This window comes from Rhinichthys klamathensis, unplaced genomic scaffold, assembly GCF_029890125.1.
Source record: "Rhinichthys klamathensis goyatoka isolate OS25496 unplaced genomic scaffold, OSU_Roscu_1.1 h1tg000785l_1, whole genome shotgun sequence".
Taxonomy (NCBI): domain Eukaryota; kingdom Metazoa; phylum Chordata; class Actinopteri; order Cypriniformes; family Leuciscidae; genus Rhinichthys; species Rhinichthys klamathensis.
In genome coordinates, this window is record NW_026607182.1 from 83,133 (window position 1) to 110,741 (window position 27,609).

General features: G+C 38.2%; 2 protein-coding genes, 2 long non-coding RNA genes and 3 other non-coding genes across 7 annotated transcripts; 2 read left to right on the forward strand and 5 right to left on the reverse strand.

Annotated features, from left to right (window-relative positions):
- The first annotated feature begins 721 nt into the window (after positions 1-721).
- ctps1a (CTP synthase 1a) lies at positions 722-17,242 on the forward strand. Its single transcript, XM_056243302.1, has 18 exons — positions 722-909; positions 1,952-2,132; positions 5,366-5,536; positions 6,281-6,381; positions 7,529-7,645; positions 7,767-7,850; positions 7,975-8,055; positions 10,168-10,319; positions 10,493-10,625; positions 10,765-10,853; positions 11,008-11,102; positions 11,187-11,249; positions 13,017-13,060; positions 13,148-13,244; positions 13,327-13,382; positions 14,777-14,873; positions 16,554-16,698; positions 16,913-17,242. Exons 2-18 carry the CDS (start codon positions 1,955-1,957, stop codon positions 16,995-16,997), a joined length of 1,788 nt encoding a protein of 595 aa, XP_056099277.1. The 5' UTR covers positions 722-909; positions 1,952-1,954; the 3' UTR covers positions 16,998-17,242.
- A 3,376-nt stretch (positions 17,243-20,618) lies between these two features.
- LOC130077894 (uncharacterized) lies at positions 20,619-21,146 on the reverse strand. The gene is made up of 3 exons (XR_008805844.1): positions 21,107-21,146; positions 20,846-20,882; positions 20,619-20,668 (listed from the first exon to the last, which is right to left on the reverse strand). It is a non-coding gene; the product is annotated as an uncharacterized LOC130077894 (long non-coding RNA).
- On the reverse strand, positions 20,738-20,809 carry LOC130077896 (small nucleolar RNA SNORD99). Its single transcript, XR_008805846.1, has one exon. It is a non-coding gene; the product is annotated as a small nucleolar RNA SNORD99 (small nucleolar RNA).
- A 79-nt stretch (positions 21,147-21,225) lies between the features above and the next one.
- On the reverse strand, positions 21,226-21,302 carry LOC130077897 (small nucleolar RNA SNORD103/SNORD85). Its single transcript, XR_008805847.1, has one exon. It is a non-coding gene; the product is annotated as a small nucleolar RNA SNORD103/SNORD85 (small nucleolar RNA).
- A 35-nt stretch (positions 21,303-21,337) lies between these two features.
- LOC130077893 (uncharacterized) lies at positions 21,338-22,544 on the reverse strand. Its single transcript, XR_008805843.1, has 3 exons — positions 22,511-22,544; positions 21,952-22,013; positions 21,338-21,422 (listed from the first exon to the last, which is right to left on the reverse strand). It is a non-coding gene; the product is annotated as an uncharacterized LOC130077893 (long non-coding RNA).
- On the reverse strand, positions 21,620-21,755 carry LOC130077898 (small nucleolar RNA SNORA16B/SNORA16A family). The gene has a single exon (XR_008805848.1). It is a non-coding gene; the product is annotated as a small nucleolar RNA SNORA16B/SNORA16A family (small nucleolar RNA).
- A 1,243-nt stretch (positions 22,545-23,787) lies between the features above and the next one.
- Positions 23,788-27,126, forward strand: rab42a (RAB42, member RAS oncogene family a). The gene is made up of 2 exons (XM_056243305.1): positions 23,788-24,098; positions 25,662-27,126. Exons 1-2 carry the CDS (start codon positions 23,884-23,886, stop codon positions 26,086-26,088), a joined length of 642 nt encoding a protein of 213 aa, XP_056099280.1. The 5' UTR covers positions 23,788-23,883; the 3' UTR covers positions 26,089-27,126.
- The last annotated feature ends 483 nt before the right edge of the window (positions 27,127-27,609 follow it).

The following is a 27,609-nucleotide window of genomic DNA, read 5'->3' on the forward strand; positions in this document are numbered from 1 at the left end:
ATTTGCTTCGACTGTTTCATTGCTTCACGAAGCCTCGATCTGCCCATCACTACTTAAAAGGAGCAAGCAAAAATGAGCATAACCAATGTCCCTCGCATGTGCAGATTGATATTTAAAAGTTTTTAAATTTTTCTTCTTCACACTAACGTTTAGATATTTAAATAGCATAAAACACCAATAACAAAGTGAACTTAGTAGGTTAGCTGATTACCTTAAACATCCATAGATATCGTAGTTAGTTCTTACGGCCGTTAACACTTTCTCTGACAAGCGGATGCAATGAGACCCGTTTTCCGGTTTGGTCACGTGACGCTCGGCATAAAGCCTATAGGAGTTACCAGATCAGGGGGCGAGGCCATAAACATAGGGGCATTTTCAACCGCGTTACCTGATTTGCCCACGCCACAGTGTGGGTAGGTCTTAGGGGTGGGGTCGGGAGAAGGGCATAATTTCCATTGCATGATTTATAAACACCCACCAGTGTGAAAACACCCACAAATTTAGAAACACCCACTTTTGTTCCGCAGAGACCTCCTACTCCCGATCGGTCTGCGCAGAGCTGCATGAAGTCGAACACACCTTATATGCCTCTGCCTTTCCAGCAAATCAGTTACGCCTATTCTGTAAACGTCACAGTGCGTCATTAATATTCATCATGATTTCGCAACTCGGGCGCCTAACAAAACTCCACTCTGCATTTACGAAACGCGCCTCCGTTTTGCCGTAGCTTTCCCCTACTGAGGTTGAGCAGCACGTGTAGATGAGCACTGTGCTTGAGTGTGTTGTGAACACGTTTATAATCGTTTTACAACAACGGCTATTGTTCTGCAGAGATCGTTGAAGATCTGTCGCATCAAGCCAGTCAACTTATTAACCAAGTATCCCAACAACGCATCTTCAAATCATTTGGTAAGTTATTCGTTTCTTAGCTTTGCTGTGGAAAGCGAAGTAACGTTATGTGGATCATACCCATAGATCATACCTAGTGACAACACAACACAGTATACAAACTATATAATACAATAATGCGAACTTGTTCTTTATTCAATTATAACAATTGGGGTTGTAGCCTTTATAGTGTGTAACAAACTCGTGGTCCTATTGTTAGCACATGGTACATGCATGTATGAATTATGATGATGGCTGAATTTGAATTGCCTAATTAAAGTTACCACTTATACATTTGAGATTTGAGAAGCGAAATTCCTATAATTTACCATGGTATTCAGAGTTATTACCACAGTTACTGCTGTTTTTAAAGTGTGCTAGCTTCATTGGTACGAACACTGTCATCAAACAATGAATCAATAAAACAAGAATGTTTCTGAATATTTCGATCTTCTTAAGTTACAATAATTAATATTGGTCATTATTTATATGTCAGTAGCAGTGACTAAAGTAAGTAACTATGGCATTTTTGCCGGAAACTTCTGGTTGCCACGGTGCCATAAGAGTATGGTTAACATTTTTGTCAGGAATAGGATCCAAATCTTCCTCATGTCCACAACATCATGTAAATGATCAGCTGTATGTGTTGCAGTGAGTGACTCATGCACTGAAAGCTTAAGCAATATATGTATTTGTGTATCTGCAATGTTGTTAATGTTTGATGATTAATGAAACGGTGTTCTCTGAAGAAACCATTGATTTGATATCTAGTCAAAGTGTTTCACAATTAAGCCTGTTTGTTTCTTCAGAGAATTGATATTGTTGGTGTCATCACTGTGGAGTGCTTGCTCATGAGATGGAATTTGGCTCTGTAAGACAAGATTAAACTTAGAAATTGATCTTCATTAAATGATTGTGATTTTTATTTGAACAAGAAACAATAAAATTAATGTTACTTTAAATTCTGCACAGTGGTTTTATGATCACAGTATGTTATTTATTTTTAAAAAATTTCTCTCCTGTCAGAATAATCATATCCTATCATATCTTTTCATTTATCCAGCACATGATTAGCAGTATGAAGTATATTCTGGTGACGGGCGGGGTGATCTCCGGCATTGGGAAAGGCATTATAGCCAGCAGTGTGGGCACGATTCTCAAGTCCTGCGGCCTGCGTGTCACAGCCATCAAGATCGACCCGTATATCAACATAGATGCAGGAACCTTCTCGCCATATGAGCACGGTAATCTCACACAACTCATCATAAAAGCTCCTTCCACTTCGAAGACGTTTTACATGGAACTAAATAATCATCAGTTCGTATAGATGGCTCAATTGAACTGAAAACCTTCATGTAAAGGCTTAGGTTAAATTCTTAATGGAGATTTTCTTTGTTTCTGCACACACACTGAAGTAGGGCTGGGCGATATGGCCTAAAAAAAAAAAACCCCGATTTTTTCGCAAAAAATCCGATTTACGATTTAAATCGATTTTTTTTCTCTCCCTACTTAAAATCAATCTGCAGATGGCAAAGAAATTGTTCAAAACAAGTTTTAACTTTATTTTGTTTTGATATTCCCTTCTGTGATATTATCTGGATTAAAGTGTAATCAGAAACAACAAGCCAAAAAGACAAGAGGGCAGGCCCTGTCATTGTAAATGTAAATGTAACATAACATAAAATGGGTGGATTGGGGGGGATGTGTAAAAAAAAAAAAAAAACTTGCATCACAATAAGTTTATTGTGATTGTCAAATTATTTGGTAACTAAACATAATTGTATCAAGTTTATTAACTATAAACACAATGTTTACATGGTACAAAAAGACTGGTATGCTACTATTGCTTAACACAAATTTCAATTCTTGTGATTTTGATTCTGATATTGATTCAATATCAATTCCTCTGGATAAATATTAGGTACAGTAGATACGTTAATGTGTTATGTTAATTGTTCTCCAAAAATAAATCACCTAATGCTGTAAACATACAGAGAGCCCTGTGTCAGCTATTATTATTAAAGGTTAAAACTAACTCAAATTAAACAATGCGTTTTTTATAATAACAAACAACGTTATAATATTTTAATGATATAGGTAAAATATAATAAATGTGTAATATAGTTATCATATTTAGCAAAATACTCCTCTCTATAGCAATTATTTTAAGTCCAACTAACATGCGTGCTATGGGTCATTAAAAGGCATCCTGAGGTAAATGTAACGTTACGTGACATATGTTGTTCTCCAGCTGTTTTATGGACATCTTTCCGCGGTTGAAAAACACTGATCGATCGATTTTATTAGCTACATTTGGGTAAGTTAGTACTTAGTAAAGAGTAACAGATGATCGGTTCATGTGCCGCTTGAACTTAGATCTGTCAGCGATCTTTCACGTCACATTTACAAGCGCCAAAACTGTCTGTGTTTATTGTTTGAATTTCGCATTAAAATTGACCGAATCTGAGAGCTGAGAATCTGTTTCATATCAATAGTAACCTGCTCTGTCTAGTCTGTCGGTGTCAGTGTCCTCTTGATCTTTTCTGCGCGATGTTTCTCTGCGTTAGAAAATGGATGTGTGCGTGAGAGCGTGTAAAAAGTGACAATTGCGTCTCTCACAGTGAACTCGTGAGAGTTGGCGGCCCTGCAGACTCAGTTTGTAAATGTTTTCGGCGGGTGTGCTTCTGCTGCCGCGGTCTTGTTCATTTGCCATGTTGTTTGTGTATCTCTATCATGGCAAGCGCTGAGCCCGGTCGGAACTACGGGAGCCCAGATTGGCGCGTCGGCGGTTGTTAAAGAGAAAACCGATTTTCATTCAAAAAAATCGGCGTAAACTACACATTCGAGTTAATCGATAAAATCGATTTATCGCCCAGCCCTACACTGAAGTTGTTTGTGAATAATGCACAGTGTTTCCCCTAGGATTTTTTTCAGGGGGGGGGGGGGGGGGGGGGGGGGGGACTGCTAGTGTTGCGGAGCGGGTGTGTTACGGATACATGGTGTACATTTTTTAGCAATCAAAAAGTGTGTCTAATTAATTGAAATAATGTATTATGAATCATTAAACTTATACAACATTTAAAAAAAAAATATGAAAATAAATTTCACTATCTCTGTGTTGTGTTTTTTCTGGTAATAAAATGAAGACATAAAACACAAATTTTATCATTTATCATCAATTTTAATCATATGAAATTAAATAAACTTTTTGTCAAATAACGTGCTGCACAATGAGCTTTACTGTTAAAATTAAAACATGGATTATTCCTTAAATTCAGTTTTGATGATACTTTATTTGGATTAGTGTTAGTATTATTACATTGGGACATATATTTCTGTCAAGTTTAAACCGGACTTTTATTTTGACGGGTTGCCGTGAAGACCTTTTGAGTTTGTGTGTTTATGTCATGATGAGCGTTTTTCTCAAATGAAACGGTTAAATGATCACGAAGTGACTTTCGGAGTGGAGAGGAAGTTCATGCATGTGTGTCTTCATAATAGGCACAAAAAAACAGCGCAAGCGTCACACGTGCTTCAGTGTGTGTGTGTGTGTGTGTGTGTGTGTGTGTGTGTGTGTGTGTTTGTTTTTGTGATATATGAGGACACAAATGTGTATAATGACATGCATATTACACTGGTATTACAACTTACACGTGATATATGAGGACATTGCATGTGTCCTCATATTTCAAATAGCTTAAAAAACATAAAAAACAATGGGTTTTTTTTTATGTAAAAATGCAGCATGTCTCCTGTGATGGGTAGGTTTAGGGATAGGGGCAGTGTAGGGGGATAGAATATACAGTTTGTCCAGTATAAAAGTCATTACGCCTATGGAATGTCCTCATATATCACAAAAACAAAGCTGTGTGTGTGTGTGTGGTAACGTTAAATGAAACTGCGCGTCGGCTGCACCATTCATTCACACAGAACAAGCAGGATTCGTATTTAAATCGTCTTTCTGGTTTAATATCCACACACACTTGTCTACATCGTGATTTGATTTCAAGTGTACTGAACTGCTTTCTATTTATTCCTCAAAAGATTTACAAATTCCGTGAAATTCCGGGTAAATTCCTTTTTTATGACTGGATTTCGTCAGCATTTTAGGGGGGGCGGGGGGTCGTTTTGGGGGGGGCGGGCCGCCCCCCTAAAACAATGGTAGGGGAAACACTGGATGCACTTGTAAATGGATATGTGAATCAGATTGTGGTATTTAATCCCAAAAAATCGGATTGGATTCATTTGGATTGACAGAAATTAGTACATTTAAACACTTATTTTGGGACCTGATATATCTATAGAGATACTGGAGATACCTGGAGACTTTAGGGTGGACAGTAACCGACCACTTATACACCTTTTTCAGAAAATGTAAAGAATTATCATGAGGTGTGACTTTTTATAAAGCATCTTTATTATTTATATGGACGATAATCATAGAACTCATTGGTCTGTATATAAATGTTTTTTGTAGGTGAGGTGTTTGTTTTGGATGATGGGGGAGAGGTTGATTTGGATCTAGGGAACTATGAACGTTTTCTGGACATCAGGCTTACCAAAGACAACAACCTGACCACAGGAAAAATCTACCAGTCTGTCATCAACAAAGAGCGCAGAGGAGATTACCTGGGCAAAACCGTACAGGGTGAGAAGGGGGTGTTATATTATTAATGTGTGTAATAGGGGTTGCACAGACTAGTCGACTTTAATGCTCTGCCGTGACGCTTTAAGCCTGACGTCGACTAGTCGCTGATCTTTGAAGTCCACTTTTTCACTGTTTCCAGCAGTTAAAATGACAAATAAATGTGTGCTCTGAGAGCGTTCCACAAGTTATGTTTGATTATACCATCTGGATGCTCAGAATTGATCGGGTGAATGCACCTTTAATAAAGTTTATGTACACGTATGTTAATCTGCGTTTTAAACTAATGCGCTGCTGCATTGTAACCCACACACATACAGACAGTAGCTCGCACATAGATGGCAGCGCTGTGTCATATGCCATAGCTGTGCACAAGGCAACCCGCTTTCGAGTCTCAGCTCAAGGTTCAGGCTTATTTGTTTATTAATGACGTCATCAGTGACTAGTCGACTCCTTTCATCACATAAATGACAGATTTTTTTCCAAGTCGACGTTTAACCCCTAGTGTGTAATGCTTATGTCTTCTTGTGGCTGTACTTTCAAAACAAACAATTTCAAGTTTTATTCAAGGGCATGCATGCCTTGTCCCATAGACTTTCATTGTAAGTGCAGTTTTACAAACTGAGAAACATGTTGCATACTGTCTGTAGATCTTAACGTGTATAGAACAGTCGTCTAAATAGGCTTTAAGCATACTGTGTTTGTCTATGTTCTCCATATGTTTCATTGTATAATCATTTGTTCCAGTGGTGCCACACATAACTGATGCTATTCAGGAGTGGGTGATGCGTCAAGCTAAAGTTCCTGTAGATATTGATGATGTTGAGCCCCAGGTTTGCGTCATTGAGGTGAGTAAAGATGAAGTAAATATTTTAGGGCTGTCACTGTCACAATTCCTAGATTAAATTAGAGTAGTCGATTTTAAAAAAATCCTCGATTGCAATTTACCCGTGTTGAGTAACTGGCAAAATACCCAAAGTGGTGCATTCCACAGACAAACCATGAACCGCATTATTAGACCGTTTTCTAAGTCTGCACAATGTATTACAACAATTTAAAAACCATACTTTAGCATAGTGCAATACAATCCAGATTGTGGATTTTATTGCATTTTACTAAATATCCAAACTTTTCTGCAAATGGTGTTTGTATATATTAAACACGAGGGGCATTTATTTATTTAATTGAATCGCAGCCTTTTAATTGAATTACATGCGTCTCAGAGCGGCTCCGTTCACAGTAAATGCTGCTCCACGTGAACTTATCATTTACATGCTTAGAACACGTCTCAAACTCCAGCTCTGCATATGCTGTGAGTTTGGTTTGCTTATAACATTCATCTGGGAATGCAATGTGCTCCATTTCATCAGATTTGTAAGATGAATCATATATTAGCCTACTCCAACATAGGAGAATATATCAATGTTTCTAAATATCTGAACTGTTTATCATGATTTCAAAATAAGTTTAAACCCTTGCTCTGAATTTGCATGTTTTGATATCCACATATTCTTCTTATAGAAAATATGAACTGTTCATCGTTCAAGAACAGTTGCTGTAGCATTTCTATCGTAAAGTGGTGGCTAAATATTAAGCAAATATTTTGCAAATATGTTGTTTCTCCAATATTAAACACGGATTTAATCTGCGTGTAACAACACCAGGCCATTGGTGCCCTCTGCTGGGATTTGTTATAATACATTATGTACATAATATGTTTGTTTATGTCATGTTTATTATGTATTTTAAGTGTTGTTCTAATAAACCCGTATGATAACTTGCATAATGCTTCATTTGAACCAAATATTATTGCCTATATATGTTTGTTGTTTTTTTTAGCTTAGGTCTATTTTTTTATTAGCACAAAAAATATCTGATTACTTGTCAAAATAATCCACTGGTTACTCATTTACCAAAATAATCGTTAGTAACAGCCCTAAATATAATAAGTTTAACAGGTTTCTGATGACTGAAGTTTTGTACGTCTTTTTGCAGTTGGGGGGTACGGTCGGAGACATAGAGAGCATGCCTTTCATCGAGGCCTTCAGACAGTTCCAGTTTAAAGTGAAGAGAGAGAATTTCTGTAATATTCACGTCAGTCTGGTACCACAGGTGAGGAGTTGTGCGCATTCACGTCAGCGTGCACAGAACAGTGCATTATAGACCATATCACATTAAATGTACGCATGCACTGGAAATGTGAATGACATAGTGTCTCGATCGTGATGTCCAGCCGAGCGCTACAGGAGAGCAGAAGACCAAACCCACTCAGAACAGTGTGAGAGAGCTCAGAGGACTTGGACTGTCACCTGACCTGGTGAGTCAAGTTTCATAGAGCACGTGTTATGTTCAAAATTGTCACTAGCTTGAAATCTACAATGAATGCATTTAGAGCGATCTTCTCTGAGAGTTTTGAGTGTCTTTTATTTTTGCTGTTGCAGATAATGTGCCGATGCTCCACTCCACTTGAAAACTCTGTTAAAGAGAAGATATCAATGTTCTGTCACGTGGAACCTGAACAGGTTAGTTTGGATCACGCAGAACTGAAAACCACCCATGAGCCACTTTCACATTACGTTTTAGCTGTTTGTTTAATGTTTGAAACCGTTTATTAAACGTAATTATCAAGAACGTGTTGAAAAAACGTGTAAAATGCTGCTTTTTGTTGAAGCTGATTTAAAATATGTCTCGAGGACAGTGAGTCTCATACATTAATAATTGAATTTATAGGCACAGGAGAACTGCTCAAGAAATTCCTGCCTAATTAACAACATATGCGTATGCACATGAATTGGTTCTTAACCTCGTTCTAATGTTAACAACTTTTTAGTTTACGAACTATGCGGTCGAGGTTAGTAATTTGGATAAAACACCCAAAACATGTCCATATACAGTTGTGCTCAGAATTATCGGCACCCCTGGTAAATACGATCAAAAATGGCTGTAAAAAATAATTCTGCATTGTTTATCCTTTTGGTCTTTCATTCAAACAATTCGCAAAAATCTAACCTTTCATTGAAGTAAAAGAATTGAAAGTGGGGGGTAAATCACAATATGAAAAATGCTTTTCTCCGAAACACGCTGGCCATAATTATTGGCTCCCTGTTATTAAATACTTTTTGCAACCTCCTTTTGCCAAGATAACAGCTCTTGAGTTTTCTCCTATAATGCCTGATGAGTTTCGAGAACACCTGACAAGAGATCAGAGACCATTCCTCCATACAGAATCTCTCCAGATCCTTCAGATTCACAAGTTCATGTTGGTGCTGCTTCTCTTCAGTTAGAACTCAATTCTATAGGGTTCAGGTTAGGGGACTGGGACGGTCATGGCAGAAGCTTCATTTTGTGCTCAGTTAGCCATTTTTTGTTTGATTTTGATTTGATGTTTGTTTTGGACCGTTGTCCTTATGGAAGATCCAACCACTGCTCATTATAAGATTTCTAGCAGAGGCAGTCAGTTTTGGATTTTTTTATCTGTTGGTATTTGCTAGAATCCATAATCTATCTGAACAAGATGTCCAGGACCCCCAGCAAAAAAATAGGCCCACAACATATAAGATCCCGCTGTATATTTAACCGTAGGCATGGGGTACTTTTTATCCCTGTTTGCACCAAACACATCTGGTGGGTTTGCTGCCAAAAAACCCTTTTTTGTTTCTTCTGACCATAGAATCTGGTCCCTTTTGAAGATCCAGTCGTGTCTGACAACTGAATATGCTGGAGTTTATTTTTGGAGGAGTGAGGAGGATTTTTCTTGAAACCCTCCCAAACAACATGTGGTGATGTAGGGGTTGTTTGATATATTTTTTAGGCTTTCTGACCCCCAAGAATCAAGTAATCTCTGCAATTCTCCATCTGTGATCCTTGGAGAGTCTTTGGCCACTCAAACGTTCCTCCTTACCGTCCATTAGGACAATATAGACACACGTCCTCTTGCTGGAAGATTCATAACATCTTTAGTTGATTGGGACTTCTTAATTATTGCCCTGATGGTCAGAAGGGGGATTTTAAATTCTTTAGATATTTTCTTACAGCCACTTTCTATTTTGTGATGCTCAACAATCTTTTGATGCACATCAGAACTATATTCTTTGGTTTTACTCATTGTGATGGATGATTAAGGGAATTTGGCCTTTGTGTTTCCTTATATTTAAACTCATGTGAAACAAGAAGTCATGGCTGGACAATTTCATGTTCCTAGTCACCCTGGTGGTAATATTTTACTCGTAAAAAATTCTATGAGTGCCAATAATTGTGGCCAACGTGTTTTGGAGAAAAAAATTTATTTCATAATGTGATTGTTACAGCCATTTTTTATCATATTTACCAGGGGTGCCAATAATTCTGACCACCACTTTAAGGGCTTTCCACACAATATTTCCTTTTGTCAATCTCAGCAAAAAAGATGCTCTCTTTCAAGACGCTCTCCTGAAAAGAAAAAAAAATCTTTGAGTATGTGATTGTGTATATATGGTTTAAGTTGTTCCCGGTGTTTTTCCCGTTTATTTAAGTACGGAAGTTGAGTAATCATGATTTGTTTGTGAAAACGTTTGTTCACAAATTTCATGCATAAAGTTGTGTGTATGTAAGCTTAGTGAATGAAACCCAATAATCTCAGTTGGTCTTCTCTATAGGTGATCTGCGTACATGATGTATCGTCCATCTATAGAGTGCCGCTGCTCTTAGAAAACCAGGGTGTTGTGGGTTACTTTTGTCGCAGACTAGACCTGCCCATTGAAACCAGACCCAGGAAGATGCTAGCACAGTGGAAAGAGATGTCAGACAGGTTAGAACACATTTAAAACTGATTCAGGATCACTTTATAAATTGATATTGAGCTATAATGGATCATATAGGTTAAGATTATCCTCTTTTGCGATCTCTTTCATATCATGATGAAGGCAAAAAAGACCAACAAAGGCTTATTTTAATGTTGTCTGCATTGTGTTTGTATGGTAGATCGGACAGGCTATTAGAGCATTGCTCCATTGCTCTGGTGGGGAAGTACACCAAGTTCTCTGACTCGTATGCCTCTGTGATCAAAGCCTTGGAGCACTCCGCTCTCGCCATCAGCCACAAACTAGAGGTTAAGGTGGGTGAAAACTGGCCTATTGCAATTGGTTTAGAACATGGAACTACTAATTCTACCTTTTAAAGAATAGTTTATCTTTAAATTCTGAATATACAATTGAATCAATAAATATTTCTCTTCTTCTTGCTTCTTTCTCTAGTATGTTGACTCTGCAGATTTGGAGCCCAGTACATTACAGGAAGAGCCAGTGAAGTACCATGAGGCCTGGCAGAAACTCTGCAGTGCTGAGTGAGTAATGCTTCCAAATACAATACACATTTTAACATCAATCACATCTATTCTGCTTAGTAAGATGACGTAAACACGGTTAAAGAACTTGATTTTGCCAGTTATCCTGATGTAGTTTTGTTAATATTATTGCTGCTGTCTCTCATGCCATCAGTGGTATTTTAGTTCCGGGAGGTTTTGGAGTACGAGGGACAGAGGGCAAGATTCAAGCCATCAACTGGGCCAGGAAACAGAAGAAGCCTTTTCTGGGTAGGACTTCTTTAAAAATGAATTTTAACTCCAATGTCCTAGAGCGGCTGTGAATGTAACCCATCTGTACCATTCATCTTTCAGGTGTGTGTTTGGGGATGCAGCTAGCTGTGTGTGAATTTGCTAGGAACATGTTGGATTGGACAGGTAAGTTCTTCCTTCACAAAAGAATGTTGTACTCATGACTCCATTTACTAAGCCATCTATCTATAAATTACAGGAATGTCTGTGTGTGTGTGTGTGTGTGTCTGTCTGTTAATCGCATATCTCTCGAACCGTTAGTCCGATGGATCTCAAACTTGACAGGTGTCTTGCTACGGGCACGAGTAAGTGCAGTGCCGAGTTTGACGTTGTTTGGATTAGAAATGCAAAAGATATCGCTAAATATATCGCTAAAAGAAGCACACATTGGTTTTTGCCGCTCTAGCCGCTGGCCACTCCCCCTCTCACACTGCACACTGAGTGAGCACAGCGCAGGACCAGAGACAGAGGGACGAAGAAAGCAGATTTGCTCCCTGAATCGTCGCGCTTATTCATTTGTTAACTGAATCTGTAAGCCAGCTACGCTGTTTACTTCTTAATATTATATTTAATGCGTTCGCAGTCTCTTCCACGGCCATCATTTGGAGTAAATGCTATTAACGTTATGTGTCATGCGCGCTGAAGTTAGCATGTATATGTTAACTATGTGATGTTTAATGTGCTATGTTAACTATGTGATGTTTAATATGCTATGGTAAATAGTTGCCCTGCCTATTCAACAATATATAGCAGGCTTTAACGAGCTTAACGAGTATAGTAATCCTCTTACCGATCATGTGACAGCAAATCTATGAAGATAAAATTATGACATAAAGAATCGCATGCACAGGGTAAGGCCATTGCACACGGTAAGGCCATAGCACACTTAGAAATTCGTGTCCGAAATTTTCGCACGTTAAAAAATAAATACGACCTCACGTTATGTCAATCACGCTTGCACACTGCCTCCGAAACTTTCGTCCGTCATAAAAAAAATCGAATCGGGTTCGATTTTCTGTGTTTTTCGCATCCGTAGCAAGCAGTTTGAATGGAGTTTGAATGGTGTTTTGACAATTCAGAGCCACCTAATCACTAATACGAAAAAACGCATACGAAAATTTCGGACTCTGTGTGCAATGGCCTTAAGATTGCAAGCGTAAATTAAATTTGCATGTGGAAGAGAAGATTTGTAAAGGTGTAAATCGCCCTTCAAGTGTAAGAAATAAATATTTGCAGCATTTAACTGTTATTCGTAAGTGTAATTCATGCATTTTGAAGCTGCAGCTTCATGCTAATGCAAAATAAATAGGATCTGTATTCTTCAAACTTTCATTTTTCCGCGCTTATACTTTTGGCACGGTTTTTGCGCACAAATGTGGCCAAAAGCACTGCAAGCCTGTGAACAGCAATTTGCAACCGAAAACAACAGAGGCACGAACTGCAAAACAGATTAACTGCGTAAAAGTTTAATATGTTTATTTAAAGCTACGCTGTTTACTTCTTAATATCTATCTATCTATAAATAGATATTAAGAAGTAAACAGCGTAGCTGTTTTTACTTCTTAATATATTATTTAATTATGGTAAGCTTAACATTATCGCTATCTTTCACGGCCATGTAAATATATTACTGTGTCATGCTTAACATTATCGCTATCTTTCACGGGCATGTATCTGTATCCACTCTAAATATATCCTCCAATGCATCATTATGTCAGTATCAGTATGCTTTCTACCATGCACAAATTCTACCATGCACATGCTGTGTAATTGTAACAATGAGCACTCAAACACACCAAACCAACAATTGCTAAAAACACACACAAAAAAATTCTTTTGCACGGGCATTTTGCACTAGTGTTGAATAATGTGTGACTCTTCTGTTTTACCTAGATGCTAACTCCACGGAATTTGACCCAGAAACAAAACATCCTGTTGTGAGTAAATGTGGATTTCTGGTTCATTTTGGATCAGAAACAAGAGGAGATATAACTGTGTAATGTTTTAAATTGGTCATCTCACAGGTTATTGACATGCCAGAGCACAATCCAGGGCAAATGGGCGGAACTATGCGGTTGGGGAAACGGCGAACTATTTTCAAAACCAAAAACAGCATACTTAGTAAGTGCATTTCACTAACTGTAATACGATATTGATGATTTAATAGAGAACTAGTTTTAAATGCATGATTTCTCTCTCACAGGAAAACTTTACGGAGATGTAGATTATGTAGAGGAAAGACACAGACATCGCTTTGAGGTACGTAATCTCTACTTTAAAGACAAAAAAAAAAAAAAAAATTTAGGTGGTTGTACACTGTAATAGTGAATATAGGACTGTGGGAGTATTCACACTGAATCTGTCATGATTTTGCCTGTGCTATAAATTAAGCACTCTTAAAATTTGAATGTGCTTTTTATTTGACTGTTTGACAATTTCACAGTCCTTCCTCCTCCTTTCGTACATTAAGATTGATTTTTTTTTTTCGCTTAATGCAATATGATTTTTTTTTCTGCTTCAAATATGTTGTTAGATATGGCAAGTCGATTTATTTCTGTGAATCAGTTCAAAATATCCGTTTCAGTAAATCATCTGTTGGGTTTGCTTAGTCATTTTGCTTGCTGTATAACAGCCTTTTCTCCATCAGTAGCTCAATCACACTGAAAAGGCTGAAAACCTCAATCAGTCCAACTGAGCTCAATCCGATTTCGATCGGATTTAAAAGGGGTGATGTAAACCTGAAATTATCCCATCGACGGGGAAAAAAGCATGTAAATGCTTGAATCTGACTATTTTCCAGGTGCATTAACATGTGTTAACATACATTTAAAGGAGCTGTATGTAAGAAATGTATTTCAATTAATCATAAAATGGCCCTGATGTGTCTCTAGACATTAAGAAATCATGTTCATTTCAAATACTTATATCACTGACAACAGTAGTACGGCCACGATATTGTCATTTAAAAAGTGAAGTTGCAGCCCTCAACTGATGTTGATGTTGTCATCTTGTGTTTTGGCCTGAAGCCCCACCCTCCACCTATCTACCAATCACGAAGTCAGTAGTGTTTCGGCATCCGGGTTGCCAGCTCTGCTCTAGTTGAAAGCTCCTTGTAGCAGCCTACGTTCCTGCTGGATCCTGCAGCCTATCTGGCAACCTCGAGTCAGGGGGGAGGGGGAGGGGATACACCGCTCTACAGTAATTTGAAAGTGATTGCAGTACCAGTTTTGGCCACAATCTTACATACAGCTCCTTTAAACACGTTAATTTACATCTCATGTCTTACAAACTGGTCAGTGAATGAAATTGAATGTTTGCAACCACACAAAAAAAAGCTTTTTTGACACGTCAGCTTTCTTTTTAAATATTTCAAGGTAAAAACAGCAATTATACTCAATGTAGTTCTTTCTACGACGGCTTTCTCCGGTTCTGAAGGTGGCAACTTAACATTGTGTACGCGCTTAAGTTTTGTTCAGAAATCTTGTAATGCACATGTAAACGTAAATCGGATTGCAATGTTTAGGGTACGGATCAAATTCTAATTGACGAAACTTACTCTATGTAAACACACCCAATAATGGTAAAAATGATTTGTAATATCCTTAGGTGTAGTAGCATGCATGAGCCCAGTATTATTCCTTCTGTCTGAGCAGGTGAACCCAGAGCTGAAGCAGCATTTTGAGGACAAGGGCTTCCATTTTGTGGGTCAGGATGTGGAGGGAGAGAGAATGGAGGTCATAGAGCTGGATGGTATGTAAAAGAACACAAGACAAACTCTCAAATATACCAAGATGATTTGAAAATGTTTTGTTTTGAATTTTTAGGTTTGGTGTTTTTAAAATGGCAGTGTGAATTTAAAGCGAACCAGGACTGTCATTTTCTTTTTTGTTCAAAACTAAAAGAACAAGAACTAAAGTGAAAGTATGAACAACCTTATTAACATTAGCTGCTTTTCCACTGTCGGGCCAGGGCTTTCAACGGGCCGGGCTGGACTAATAGCCTCGGACCCGTAGCACCGAGCCCAAAGCAAAGCTGCGTTTCCACCGTCGGGCCATTTTTGTTGTTTACTTAAGGATTTAAAACCAAAACAATCGATGTTTTACCACAGGTTTACAATAAAATGTGATACATTGATCATAATGAATTAATTTGTGTTAAGATTGCACATTAGTCACACAGCAATAAAGTGGTTTACCATTATTTCACAAAAGAAAGAGGACACGCGTACTTATTCAGTCGCGTCTGTTTATGTTTAGCTATTTGTAGTCAAAGCACAGTATGTTTACATCACATTTAGAAGGAATATGCCACCAAAAATACGACCTGAGAAGCTAATATTTTCAGTCAGAGAAACAGAGGAAGCTCCTGTAAAACCAGAATTGCTTTGTTTTATGACTTTTTTTATGGATATCAGACAGTCTGGTATAGAGACCAGATGTACTGACAGATAAAATAAATACACGGTTGTGATAGCCTATATGATTTGTCTGATTTTTTTCAAGTGGTCATATTTACCATGTTTACTATGGTAATGGTCTTTTGCATCGCAAATATTTCTGCCTTGTACGGTGATCAGAATCCACATCGAATCACAAAAAGGTGGTTTTCAAACACTCGCTGCTGACTGAAAGTGAGTTTTGAGCTAAAATGATTTTAAAAGTCTTTAATGCTGGTATATGGAATCATCCGCGGGGCTTCCGTCTCCAGACTCAGATAAACTCTGACTTTGTTCGTAACCACTCCTCAAGCCCGAGCTGGCCCGCTTTGGACCAAGGTATTCGGCGGCCAAAAAACCAGTAGCACCTCAATGCAGTACATGAGATCCACGGGGAGGAGTCGGATCAAGATCCAAGGGGTGGAGATGGGTAGGATTAGGGGTGGGTTTAGGGATTAGGGGTGGGTTTAGGGATCAGGGGGCGGAGATGGGTAGGTTTAGGTATATGTAAGGTGGGAGGAGTTGGATCTGGATCCGACTCCTCCCCGTGGATTTCATGTACTGCATTGAGGACCATCTCCAAAAAACCCTGGCCGTTGGCCCAGAGGAAGCCCCTAACGTGGCCTGATCAAGCCCCAGAAGTGACAGTGGAAACGCGACTGGCCCTGGCACGCACTAGCACCCCATTTTTTGGCCCGACAGTGGAAACGCTAATGTTATATTCACCTCCTGTCATGACCAGTAATTTTCTCCACAAGGATACCAAAAAACAGGAACTCCTTTAAGAGATTTTTAAAGCATTAAGTTCATTCATCTAGAGCAGTGGTACCAGCACTAAAAGGAAACACAATTTGTTACAATTGAAACAAGCACATCAACAAAAGTGTGATTTACATTTTTGCAGTAATCGACAGCATGCCAGAGACTGCCCATAGACCCTCAATTTTTTTGTCCACAGAATTGATCAATTTGACACTACATTTTTTTGGTTTCAGATCACCCGTATTTTGTTGGTGTCCAGTATCACCCAGAATTCACATCCAGACCGATAAAACCATCTCCACCATACTTTGGCCTACTGTTGGCCGCTGCAGGGAGGCTTCCAGGTTATCTCCAGAAAGGCTGTCGGTTGTCGCCACGGTATGACCGACTAAGCAGCTATATTTATCCCAATGTCATCCCAAAATTTGTCCCAAAATTTGTTAAAAGCTGGGTTCTGTCTTTGGAAAAGAGACCTCATACAAACCATCTTGAAGCTGTAGATCATTATCTATTAAAACATTTGTTGGGACCTCAAAGCAGTGGCTATTTGACAAGCTTTGCATGATACTAAATAGTTGTTTTCTGTTCACAGAGACACATACAGTGACCGAAGCGACAGCAGTTCTCCAGACTCAGAGGTTGCAGATTTTAAACTATGTTCAATTGCTCAGGAATGAAACAGTTAATGGTATGTTACATGTGATCTTATCTGTAAACGGCATGATTGCCAGACAAACTTAAGTTTTTGTTTTCAGGGCCTGCTTTTTGAGAGAAAGAATGTGCCGATATGTGGTTTTAAATTGTCCAGTTTTAACGGTCAATGGAATGAACTCTTGAGGATACATGATCAGCCGTTTTGTTTAAGCTGTCCTTTTTTCCTTGTTTGTACATGTAATCATGCCAATTAAATTTGTGGACTTCCTTTGGGCAGCTGTTTAGATAAACGTTTCAGTTCATCATACTGTAACAGGATTTGTAACTTGTTTTGCTAGTGTAAATAAAGTAATGCATTAATTTCACTGTCAAGGTTAACATATCAAATAGTTTGACTAAGAGTAACTGACTTCTATCCAAAAATAACCTTGAATTTAGTAACATGTTTTAGCCTAAATAACTTGGTGTAAGCAAAGTCAAACGTGATAATGACAAAGAAATTAAACCAACCACTTAAATCTAACTGATGACTAGTCTATACTTGGGCTATGGTTAGATGTCTATTAAAGGGTTAGTTTGCTTCAGAATAAAAATTCTGATAATTTACTCACATCATCCAAAAGATGTTCATGTCCTTCAGTTGAAAAGAAAACATTCCAGTATTTTTCTCCATATAGTGGACATCAGTGGGGTACAACAGTTTGAAAGTTCAAATGATCATCTTGCACTGCACCACCACACATTATGATTGAGAGGTCACGTGACAGTCTTTGCACACACTGGGTCGGTACTTCTGCCTAAGTCAAACGCTAACTGTGACCTTTCTGCACATCGCAGAGCTAGTGCAAGGCGTGCATTTGTGGTTAAGTATATAAATGCTTTTGTTTTGATAAGACCCTTATTCCTCAGCTGGGATTGTGTATAGCCCTTTGAAGCTGCATTGTTAAAATCATTGTACCCATTTAAATCCACTACATTGAGAAATTCTGGAACTTTATAAAAAAAAAATTACTTTGAAAGACTAAAGGCGGTCATACACTGCGATTTCAGCACGGTACCTACTCACACTGAACCGAGTAAATCGAGCTGCGACTTCACTGCTCACACTATACGTGTGAAATATCTGCAATAAACCCCTGGATTGCACCTATACTGCCCTACAAAGCAAAAAGGCAGTAACTGCATTTTTGGTCAAAAATGAGTTATTATCATTTTCATGACATTCAAGGCATCCTTTATGTGACAAAACATCTTATCTCAAATGTGTGTCGTTTTAGAGAAAAATGGTAGTCGTTTGTACAGTAACTGCAAAAAGCCCTAGTGAAACAAAGCAAGAGTACAGTAACATCCATTACTGTATTCTTGCTATGTTTTACCTAACAAAAAATAACTGTGTTGCTGCGCAGTGTAGTTACTGTTGCCATGGTGAACACACAGCTGATTTCGCGGCATCCTCACGGGACGGTTTTAACATTTGCGATTTCACGCTTCTAACTTATTCACACAAATTTAGTTTGAGATGCAGTGTTTCACCTAATTGTTCCCCTACCAAACTAACACACACACACACGCGCGCGCTGAAGCACGTGTGTGACGATCGAGCTGTTTTTTTGCCTATATGAGGACACGGTCTTCACGGCAACCCGTCAAAATAAAAGTTCGGTTTAACTTGACAAGAAATATATTACTGCTGTACAGTAGAATTTAGAAACGTCTAAATGTAATAATAATACTAACACTACATATAAATTAAGATTAAAACTTAATTTTTATTCAATGTTTTAATTTTAACAGTAAAGCTCATTGTGCAGCATGTTGTTTGACCAAAAATGTTTGTTTTTAAAATATTGTATAAGTTTAATAATAGTTTATAATAAAAGTTTCATGATTTCAATTAATTAGACATGATTTTTGATTACTAAAAATTTACACCACATATCCGTAACACGCCCGCTCCGCAACACTGTTTCGCAACACAAAAATTTTGAAAATGTTGTCCAAATGGTTCCAATTATTTCAAACACAGTGTATTGACTCAGAGCCCAGGTTGTGGCAAAATAGTTTTTGGAGAATCTGTAGTTACTGCCTTTTCCCTTGGTATGGTGCCACGTTTTTGGCAAGTAATACAAAGCAAGAATACAGTAACTGCAAAATAGGGGTAAAATATCAAATTAAATATGAGGATTGATATGTACAAAGAATAAGCTAATATAAAAGTAACAAAACAGCCACATGTCCAATAATCTACCTACAACTACTTAGGCTGGATGACAGGATAACTTTAAAGTCATTTTTCTCTGTTCTGCACTCTGCGTAGTTACTGCCTTTTTGCTTTGTAGGGCAGTATAGATATGTATCCAGAGATATTGTCAAAACAAGCATCAGCTATCAAGATGATTTAGCATTTCCAATTTATGCATGTTATTAGGGGAGGCCTAGGCTAATTTTATTATTAAATTGATCCACTGTCTATTATAATTTGCCACGCAATAATTTCACTGCACATAACCAACATGCTGTGAGGATAATAAATTACAGAAGCTTACTACTCATTGAAAATTGTCCAAAAAAAAAGTCATTCGGTCGATTACAATGAATTATAGGCATATAAATATTAACGGTCTATAATATGTACGAACATTGCAATAATGAAAATTAAAAACAGGTTTGTTTCAAAAACATTAACAAATTAAGAGGCGTTACATCACATGTAACTTGGAAGACGTGGGTAATATATGGTTAATCCATTTCACAACACAAAACTGGAGGTAAGCAACAGTAATTTGTAGCTAGTTTGAACTACAGAACTTAAAGATCTCCCTCTTTTCATTTTAGCTGCAGATGAAATGTTAAACCGTTTTTGCGCAGGCGCCGTGAGGGAAAAACACTTAGTTTAGGGCAATCAGGTCGTAGCTTTGCTTCAACTGGGAGTCACGAGGAGCGACCTTCCAGAAATTCATCCGACCACCCGATTATCGATCGGGAGAGGTTAATGCCTCTCCCTGTACACTGCACGACAAAGCTAAGTCGGCCCGACCCGAAAAAGTCACACGAGTCAGAATTCAGCTCAAAATCGGACAAAAATCGCAGTGTATGGCTGTCATAAGATCTTAGATGTGGGGTTGAGTAAAATCAGGGCATTAATACTGAAGTGAACTGGTCCTTTAAATTCACTTGCAGACCAAATTTCCTTTTATACTAGATGTCAGGGCTGTGTTTGGATGGCTATTAGATATCTTTTAAACAAAATTGCTTGCTGGGTTGGTACACCACTCACTGAGAAACAGATTTTGGAAGAGCCAAGATTGTCCAATATAGCACTTAGTGCTTTAGTTTATTAAAAAACAAGTCAAAGCCACAAATGTAGAAGCCTTATACAATTTACATTAGGATTAGGTTGGACTTGCACCACCCATGTAAAAACTTGAACTTCCACCTGCTGGTCAAAAGCGTCGGAGCACCTAAAGAGAAAAACATGCAAAACAATTAGCTATAACATACACCAAAGAGACAGTTTTCACAAGCACTGATCTCAGACCCATTTCCGTAGTTTCATCCAGCAGTCACCATCAAAAAGTGATCATCATTGATCAGGAATCAATTACACCATCAAAAGCCAATAGCAACATACCTGGACTTGCACCACCCATGTAAACACTTGAACTTCCACCGACTGGTCAAAAGCTTCAGAGCACTAAAGAGAGAAGCAGGCAATACAATGAGCTATAAAACACACACACCAAAAAGACAAAGTTTTCACAATCACTGATCTCAGACCCATATCCGTAAGTTTCATCCAACAGTCACCATCGAAAAGTGATCATCATTGATCAGGGATCAATTACACCATCAAAAGCCAATAGCAACATACCTGCACTTGCATCACCGTTACCACAGGTAATCAGCACCTTTGAGGGAAAACAAAAGCACCATTAACACAAGCCACAAATCAAAATGCAAGAACTTCAGCAGCTAGTGCTGAATGTTGGACAGTAGAGTGACCTACACAGACACAAGCAGACAGGTGGTCAAAGTCTCCCCATTAATTTAGCACATAATTGGACAATCTGGTGCACAAAGAGCACAGATTATCAGAAAACGTGCAGAAAGACATTAAGGACAATGAACTTACCAGCACATGGACCCACAATGGGCATCTTCTCACTGGCAGCACTGCACCTTGTGATGACAAAAGAATGTTAAAGCTAAACGAGGACTAGATTATAACGTGGAGCAATGAGAACAGTTAAAGCTGGCTCAGAACGTTTATTTGATTCTCATAATAGAGCTGCTCTCTCAGAGAGGGCAAGTTTGTCATCATAGCCAACATAAAACCAAAAGCCTTAAACAGAAACCAACCTTTTACAGAAGGCTCACTCAGCCCATCTCAATGAGCATTATGGCAGGACATTTCATCCATCCGAGAATAGTCTTTTGCACCACCCAACCTGCATGAAAAATAGTTACTGTTAGGTAGGACTACGTAAAATAGAACACCCATGAAAACAAAATTAACCATGCTGTATAACCAGTTTTACTACAAATAACGTAACCATGGTTAAACTACTATGGTGCAGTAAAACCATAGTTTAACAATCTGAAAGATTTTTTTTTTTTTAGTGAAACCATGTTTGATTTTTGTATGGATTGTCCTTTTCCTTAATGTTGCTGGGACAGCTACAGGTTAACTGTTCAGCGACCGTCGGTAAAAGTGTTGCTATCGGCTCCTGTTTGACCGCGCCTGCTATAGCTGAACAGGAACGGCTTCGATCAGGGCCGTGAATAACGATTTCAATATCAACATTTAATATGCATGAGCTAACGCCATTTTTTCAGCTACAAGTATAGTTTAATTAACGTAGTATTCGTCAACCGCTAAATAAGTTTGAACGTGTAACTTAGTGAACTTCCAACAATATAGAATAACGTTAGCATATTGCTATATGCTACCATATTCAACTCGAATCACCAAGTTACCTCTGCAGTAGTGATTACGGCAGAACCTCGTGGTGAACCGAAACGCCATTCTTAACGAACACCTGGCAAAAAAGCACAAACAAATAAGTCAGTATAACCTGCACGAACTTACAATAAATACGCATATACATCAAGCAAAGTATGGAGCAATCTAGAAATAGTAACGTGTGACAAGTAAGATGGTAAGTTGCCGTGAAAGGTAAGTTACAAATATAACGTTCGCCTAAAATGGCGCCGATTTGCAAGCTAACTTACTCTGCAAGTAACGTTTCACTGAGCCACAAAACCAAAATGTTACTTTCAAAACGTCATAGTGATTACAAATAAGTCACTTTAATACGAAATTGTAAATCTAACGTACTTCATTTAGCCTAAGACAAAACCTAACCGCGCTGTTACGCACTAACGTTACATCCCGATTAACTTCTAAAAGTCAAAATATTCTAAGATCAACTCACAATGAAAATATTGGTCTAACAACCAAACGAATTATCTTTGAGAAGTAGTTATTGAAACATACTACACAGTTTTCGACGTTTCAGAAATGAAGAAATCTCACCTCCATTCTTTGAGAAAGCAGTTCGAAAGAGGAAGGAGTAACTGTGACCCGAACTTTTATACAGCGAAACCTAACCTGATTGGTTGTAAGGCTCATCGTTGATTGGTTGAATGAGGTGGCTTGGTCGCAAAGCTTGATGGGATATGTATTTTTGAGTGTATAAAATGAGTTCTAGGATTCCCCCCCCCCCCGATTAATTTAGGCCTATTTGATTACTGATGTCTCTCTTTTATTTAATCAAATGAATGTTTTCAGTGTGAAATATATTTATACTGAAAAATGTATGTATATAAAAGTAAGTAATAAAGTAATTATCATGTTGTTGTTGTTGTTAAAATCGTGTTCTAACAAGACCTTGCTTTTACACAACGACTGGATATTATGATCTTAGCTAAAAAAACAAAAAAATAAAAAAAAACATGTTGAAGTAAATTACTAATTCCATCTGTTTACAGATTGTGCCATACAGGAATTCGTAGCGGGAGAATTCTGTGATCAGGACTAGTGAGATACCGGTCAGATGATTATAGCTCATTAAACGCTTTATCTAAATTTGTTTTATTATAATAGGCTATTTACAAGCATATTTTGGGTGCTGGGCTTTTTGAATTGTTTGATGAATACCCCGGCTGCCCCAGTGTCACTTCTACTTCAGCACCATGGACAGATCCTGTGGCCTCGGAACTACAATGGCTTGGACCGAGACAAGATCACGGGTCCAGTAATCTTCTCTACCATCAATTTTTTCGCAGAAAAAAAAAAATACAAGTTACATCTGAATTTCCTAAATAAAATAATGTTTTAATGAAAATTAATTATATCCTTGCTATTTCGTTGGGATTTGGGATAAAATGTTTACTCCGAGTATTATTAAATGCATATTCAATTAATTATTAAATATTGGTGCTTTTATCATATTGCTATTTTATAGGCTACAAGCAATAAAACACAAGGTCTTGAGTTACAGGGACTTTACCCCCTTTACTCCGCTTCTGTTTAGGCTACTCGTGGTAAAATCATTGTATCACACTGTTTTTAGTGGCTTAAAGCACATACATATAAACTTATAAATACAAGCGTAGACTATACAGCTAGGCCTGCTTATAACAGCATATGCATATGCTAATGTGTAAGGAAATGCTTATGTCGCAAAATAGGTTCCGCTTCCTCCAGTCTTCAAATGAAAGTAATTCAGGTCATTTGCTGTAGTTACACATTAGATGGAATTGAGATGTGAGAATGAGTGCATCACATGACTGCAGCACATCCACCTCACCGCCCCCGCCGCTCCGCTCCATACACTCAATGTAAACACCGTTAGCGCTCCTGCTTTGTCTTTGAGCCTGTGGCTGGAGCTCTCGACTCACTATGCCATGGATATTTTATGGCAATACCAGTTCAGGATCATTTTGCTGGGGGACTCGACGGTGGGCAAATCATCTTTGCTTAAGAGGTTCACGGATGGCATATACAGCGATGTAGCGGACCCTACGGTCGGTGTGGATTTCTACGCCCGTTCAATAGACATCGAACCCGGGGTTAAAATCAAACTACAGCTGTGGGACACAGCCGGACAAGAAAGATTCAGGTTAGTGCTCTATTCATAATAATAATAATCATTATGTATTATAATAATTATTATTATTAATGTTCTGTCTGCTGGCTATGTTTCCATGATATGGATTGATTGTGAAGCCTACATCACTATGATTTTATCACACAGAATGACGGCAAGTAGCCTATCCATGCATGCATTTGCGATGTCATTGGTTGTGTAATCTTGCAGGGTTATGTTCTAGGTTAGCCCTTTATACTATGCCTTTATATCATAGCCTATGATTCTACTTTTATGTGTATGCCTATTATATCATCTACCTGCTGGGTTCACATTCACAGGCCTGCCAATGAATGAGTTAAACTGGCTCATCTCATTGATTTGTTCCAGTGTCACATGCCTCACCTGTTTGTATTCAGTAATGAGCGTGTTTGGTTTAGTACTGTCACTGGGCTCAGATCCTGATGTCTCTGATCAGCTTGCCCTATTTTTGAAGCACCGCTTGCCTTCAGGGAAGCACAAACATCCACCCTCAATGCTTTAAAGGACCATTCATGAAATGTAAAAATCAACCACCACAAAAGCCTTTCTTGTTTTTAAATGTATTCAGAATGATCAGACTCCCACTTGATTTTTCCACATATAATAGACCTATCATGCACACTATGTGCACAAATGGACACTTAGGTTCTGCTCAACATCCTTTCAGGTATATGATCTATTAGCATTAAATGTATATTTGCAATCATTTTAGTATGGGTTATTGACCAGACACCTAGAAACAAGCAACTGCAGATGAAAAAATGTATATAGAAAGTCACACTGCTTGAATGCGTGCCAGTGCTATATTGCCACACAGTGAAATGTGGTGTGGACAAATTAAATAATGTCAAAGAAATAAGGAATGCATACATTTCTATAGCATCAGTGCCCCGTGAACACCCTTTTGGAGTTTTAATGCTGTATACTAGTCCTGATATGATCTTATGTTTGTGTAATAGATTATTCCAATATGAGTTTATTCTCATAAATATAACTTTGATGTAACTTATAAATTACTTGATTTTTCATATTTAAAAAGTAATTTTCTGTTATTTGGATATTAGGTACAGCTTGCAAAATCCATCCTTCAATATCATTACACTGAGATGTCTGCTAGGTAGCTAAGTTAAATTACACAATTAATAAACACAACTGAAGCCTCAATGGTTTCTGGTTTCAGATGTAAATGAGCAAGGTAACAAATTGGGTATTAAAATAATTGGATGGGTTCTACAACAACTGTAAACAAAACAAAACATTCGTTTAACATTTCTAACACAATCTCACTGCAATTCGTAACTATTTTATGTTTTGGCGTGTATAATATATATATATGTGTGTGTGTGTGTGTGTGTGTGTTGGCTAATTTGTATGAATTTTTATGATCCCAATTATATGTTTTTTCTTCCGCACTGATAGTTAGATGTAGGGATGGAGCTTCGTGCTTATTTTTTTTTTCCGATTGAGCTTAACTTAACTAAGAATCTTGGAATTATTCGGTGCATCCATGTAATCATAAGAGACTTGAAAATATCATCTTCTTTTTCCCCTCAGGTCCATCACTACTTCCTACTATCGCAACTCTGTTGGCGGGCTCTTAGTATTTGACCTGACGAACAGGAAGACCTTCGATCATGTGCGTGAATGGCACCGAGAAGTCAGCGAGCACATCCTGCCTCATCACATGGTCTACATCCTGATCGGCCACAAGAGCGACCTGAGCCACGACCGCAAGGTGACGCGGGACGAGGCGGAGCAGCTGGCGGCCGAACTCGGCATCCGCTACGTGGAAACTTCAGCCAAGTGCAACAGCAATGTGGAACGTGCTTTCGAGCTGCTCACACGGGACATCTATGAGCTGATGAAGATGGGTGAGATCTCCACGCGTGACGGCTGGGATGGGGTCAAGAGTGGCCTCACCGCTAAAGTTCTTTATCCAGCCGAGGAGGAGGCGGAGCGAGAAAAGAGCTGCAACTGTTGACTTCCACAATCCACCTGTAATTGCTCACCTGTGTATCAGTCGGTCGTTGCTCACCTCGGCTTTCACTAATGTGTCGCATCATGGTCACTGCCTCAGGGCCTGGACCGCTGCACTTACCTTGTTGTTGCTGTCTGAGGTTGATGGTACAAGCCATTCAAAGGTGTTGTATATTTAGGCTTGCATGGACAGGCCCTGCTTCTTATTGTTGAAATTCACCCCTGTTCTGAAGTTTGCAGCAATCTTGTGGATAAACATTTTTACATTCTAGTTTGAGCTGTATGTATCATTGTACTTCCCATCCTCTGGAGCTATTACGGTTTATTTGGCTTGTTCCTTTCCCTTTCCCTTTAACCATTATTACTGTGATATCATTACCATTTAAAAAAAAAAACATCTAGTGATTACAATTGACACTGTCCGTTCACTTACAGATTTAAAGACCCCATAAATTGGCTTGACAACATGGTTTTCTTTCCTGTGTTGACATTTCTTATTGAAGCAGATATTTGGAGCTGGACAAATGGCTTGTACTTATCCAATAGCTTTTAGCTTATGTTAGTGCTGTGAACCATAGTTGGCAGGTATTAGGAGGAGGACATTGGAGAGCATTTGACCTGACAAATATGTCATCAATATTATTTGGTCCGTTTCCCTTGTAGCAGTAAAATTTGCTGCGACTTGGACTGAAAGCGACACAACTGAAGAGACTTGGACTAAAAGCCACAAAATTCCCATTTTAGATAAGAATTTGAGACAGTAAGGACAGTTGTTGGCTGGTAGACATCATTTCTGGGTAAAAAGGCAAGACTAAACCTCCTTTCTAACTAATCGCTGGGTTTGCAAATGTAATTACACAATTTCATCCATTTCTGATTCATTACTTTTTTATACCACATTGTTATAACAACCCAACTTCTGCAGACATTATTATGTGCACCAAACCAACATATTTTATTGTAATAATTCAGGAACTAATCGTAATTGCAGCATATTTTAAATTGTCACCTGTTCATGGATAAATACATATTTTGTCAAATCTGTTGATGTAGAATTCATTCTCCAAAAGCATCTAAAACCTAGTGATCTGCCCATTTAGACAGCATTGTAGTGCATCATAGATGAATTCCAGAAAACAAAAACAGACAGAACAATTATTCTGCTTCTAAGACACAGTTTCTAGGCAGCATCATGTGTATCATCCAAGATTAAGTCAAAAGAAATGTTGATTATAAATATATCTCATTCAATGCTAAAAATATCAATCTAATTAAATTGACTGTTTTACCCACAATTGGTGTGTGCTATGTATGTTTGTGCATATTACTAATATCCTTAGCTCAGCAACACGCTAACAAGTGTACAACAAATTGCTACTTATGTGTAGCATTTCAAAACAGTCACTTACATATGAGGTCCATTTGGTTAGCATGTCGCCTTAAGCCCAAAGTATTAACTTTACGACACAAATAGCGTATGCTATATGAAACGAATAGCCTTTCAAACTATACTCCATTCGTAGCG

Coding starts and splice junctions, on each gene's coding strand:
- ctps1a (XM_056243302.1), top strand. CDS start 1,955: ATGATTAGCAGTATGAAGTATATTCTGGTGACGGGCGGGGTGATCTCC. Junction 6,382..7,528: donor CCCAGGTTTGCGTCATTGAG/GTGAGTAAAGAT, acceptor GTCTTTTTGCAG/TTGGGGGGTACGGTCGGAGA. Junction 8,056..10,167: donor GTCACGTGGAACCTGAACAG/GTTAGTTTGGAT, acceptor TCTTCTCTATAG/GTGATCTGCGTACATGATGT.
- rab42a (XM_056243305.1), top strand. CDS start 23,884: ATGGATATTTTATGGCAATACCAGTTCAGGATCATTTTGCTGGGGGAC. Junction 24,099..25,661: donor GCCGGACAAGAAAGATTCAG/GTTAGTGCTCTA, acceptor TTTTCCCCTCAG/GTCCATCACTACTTCCTACT.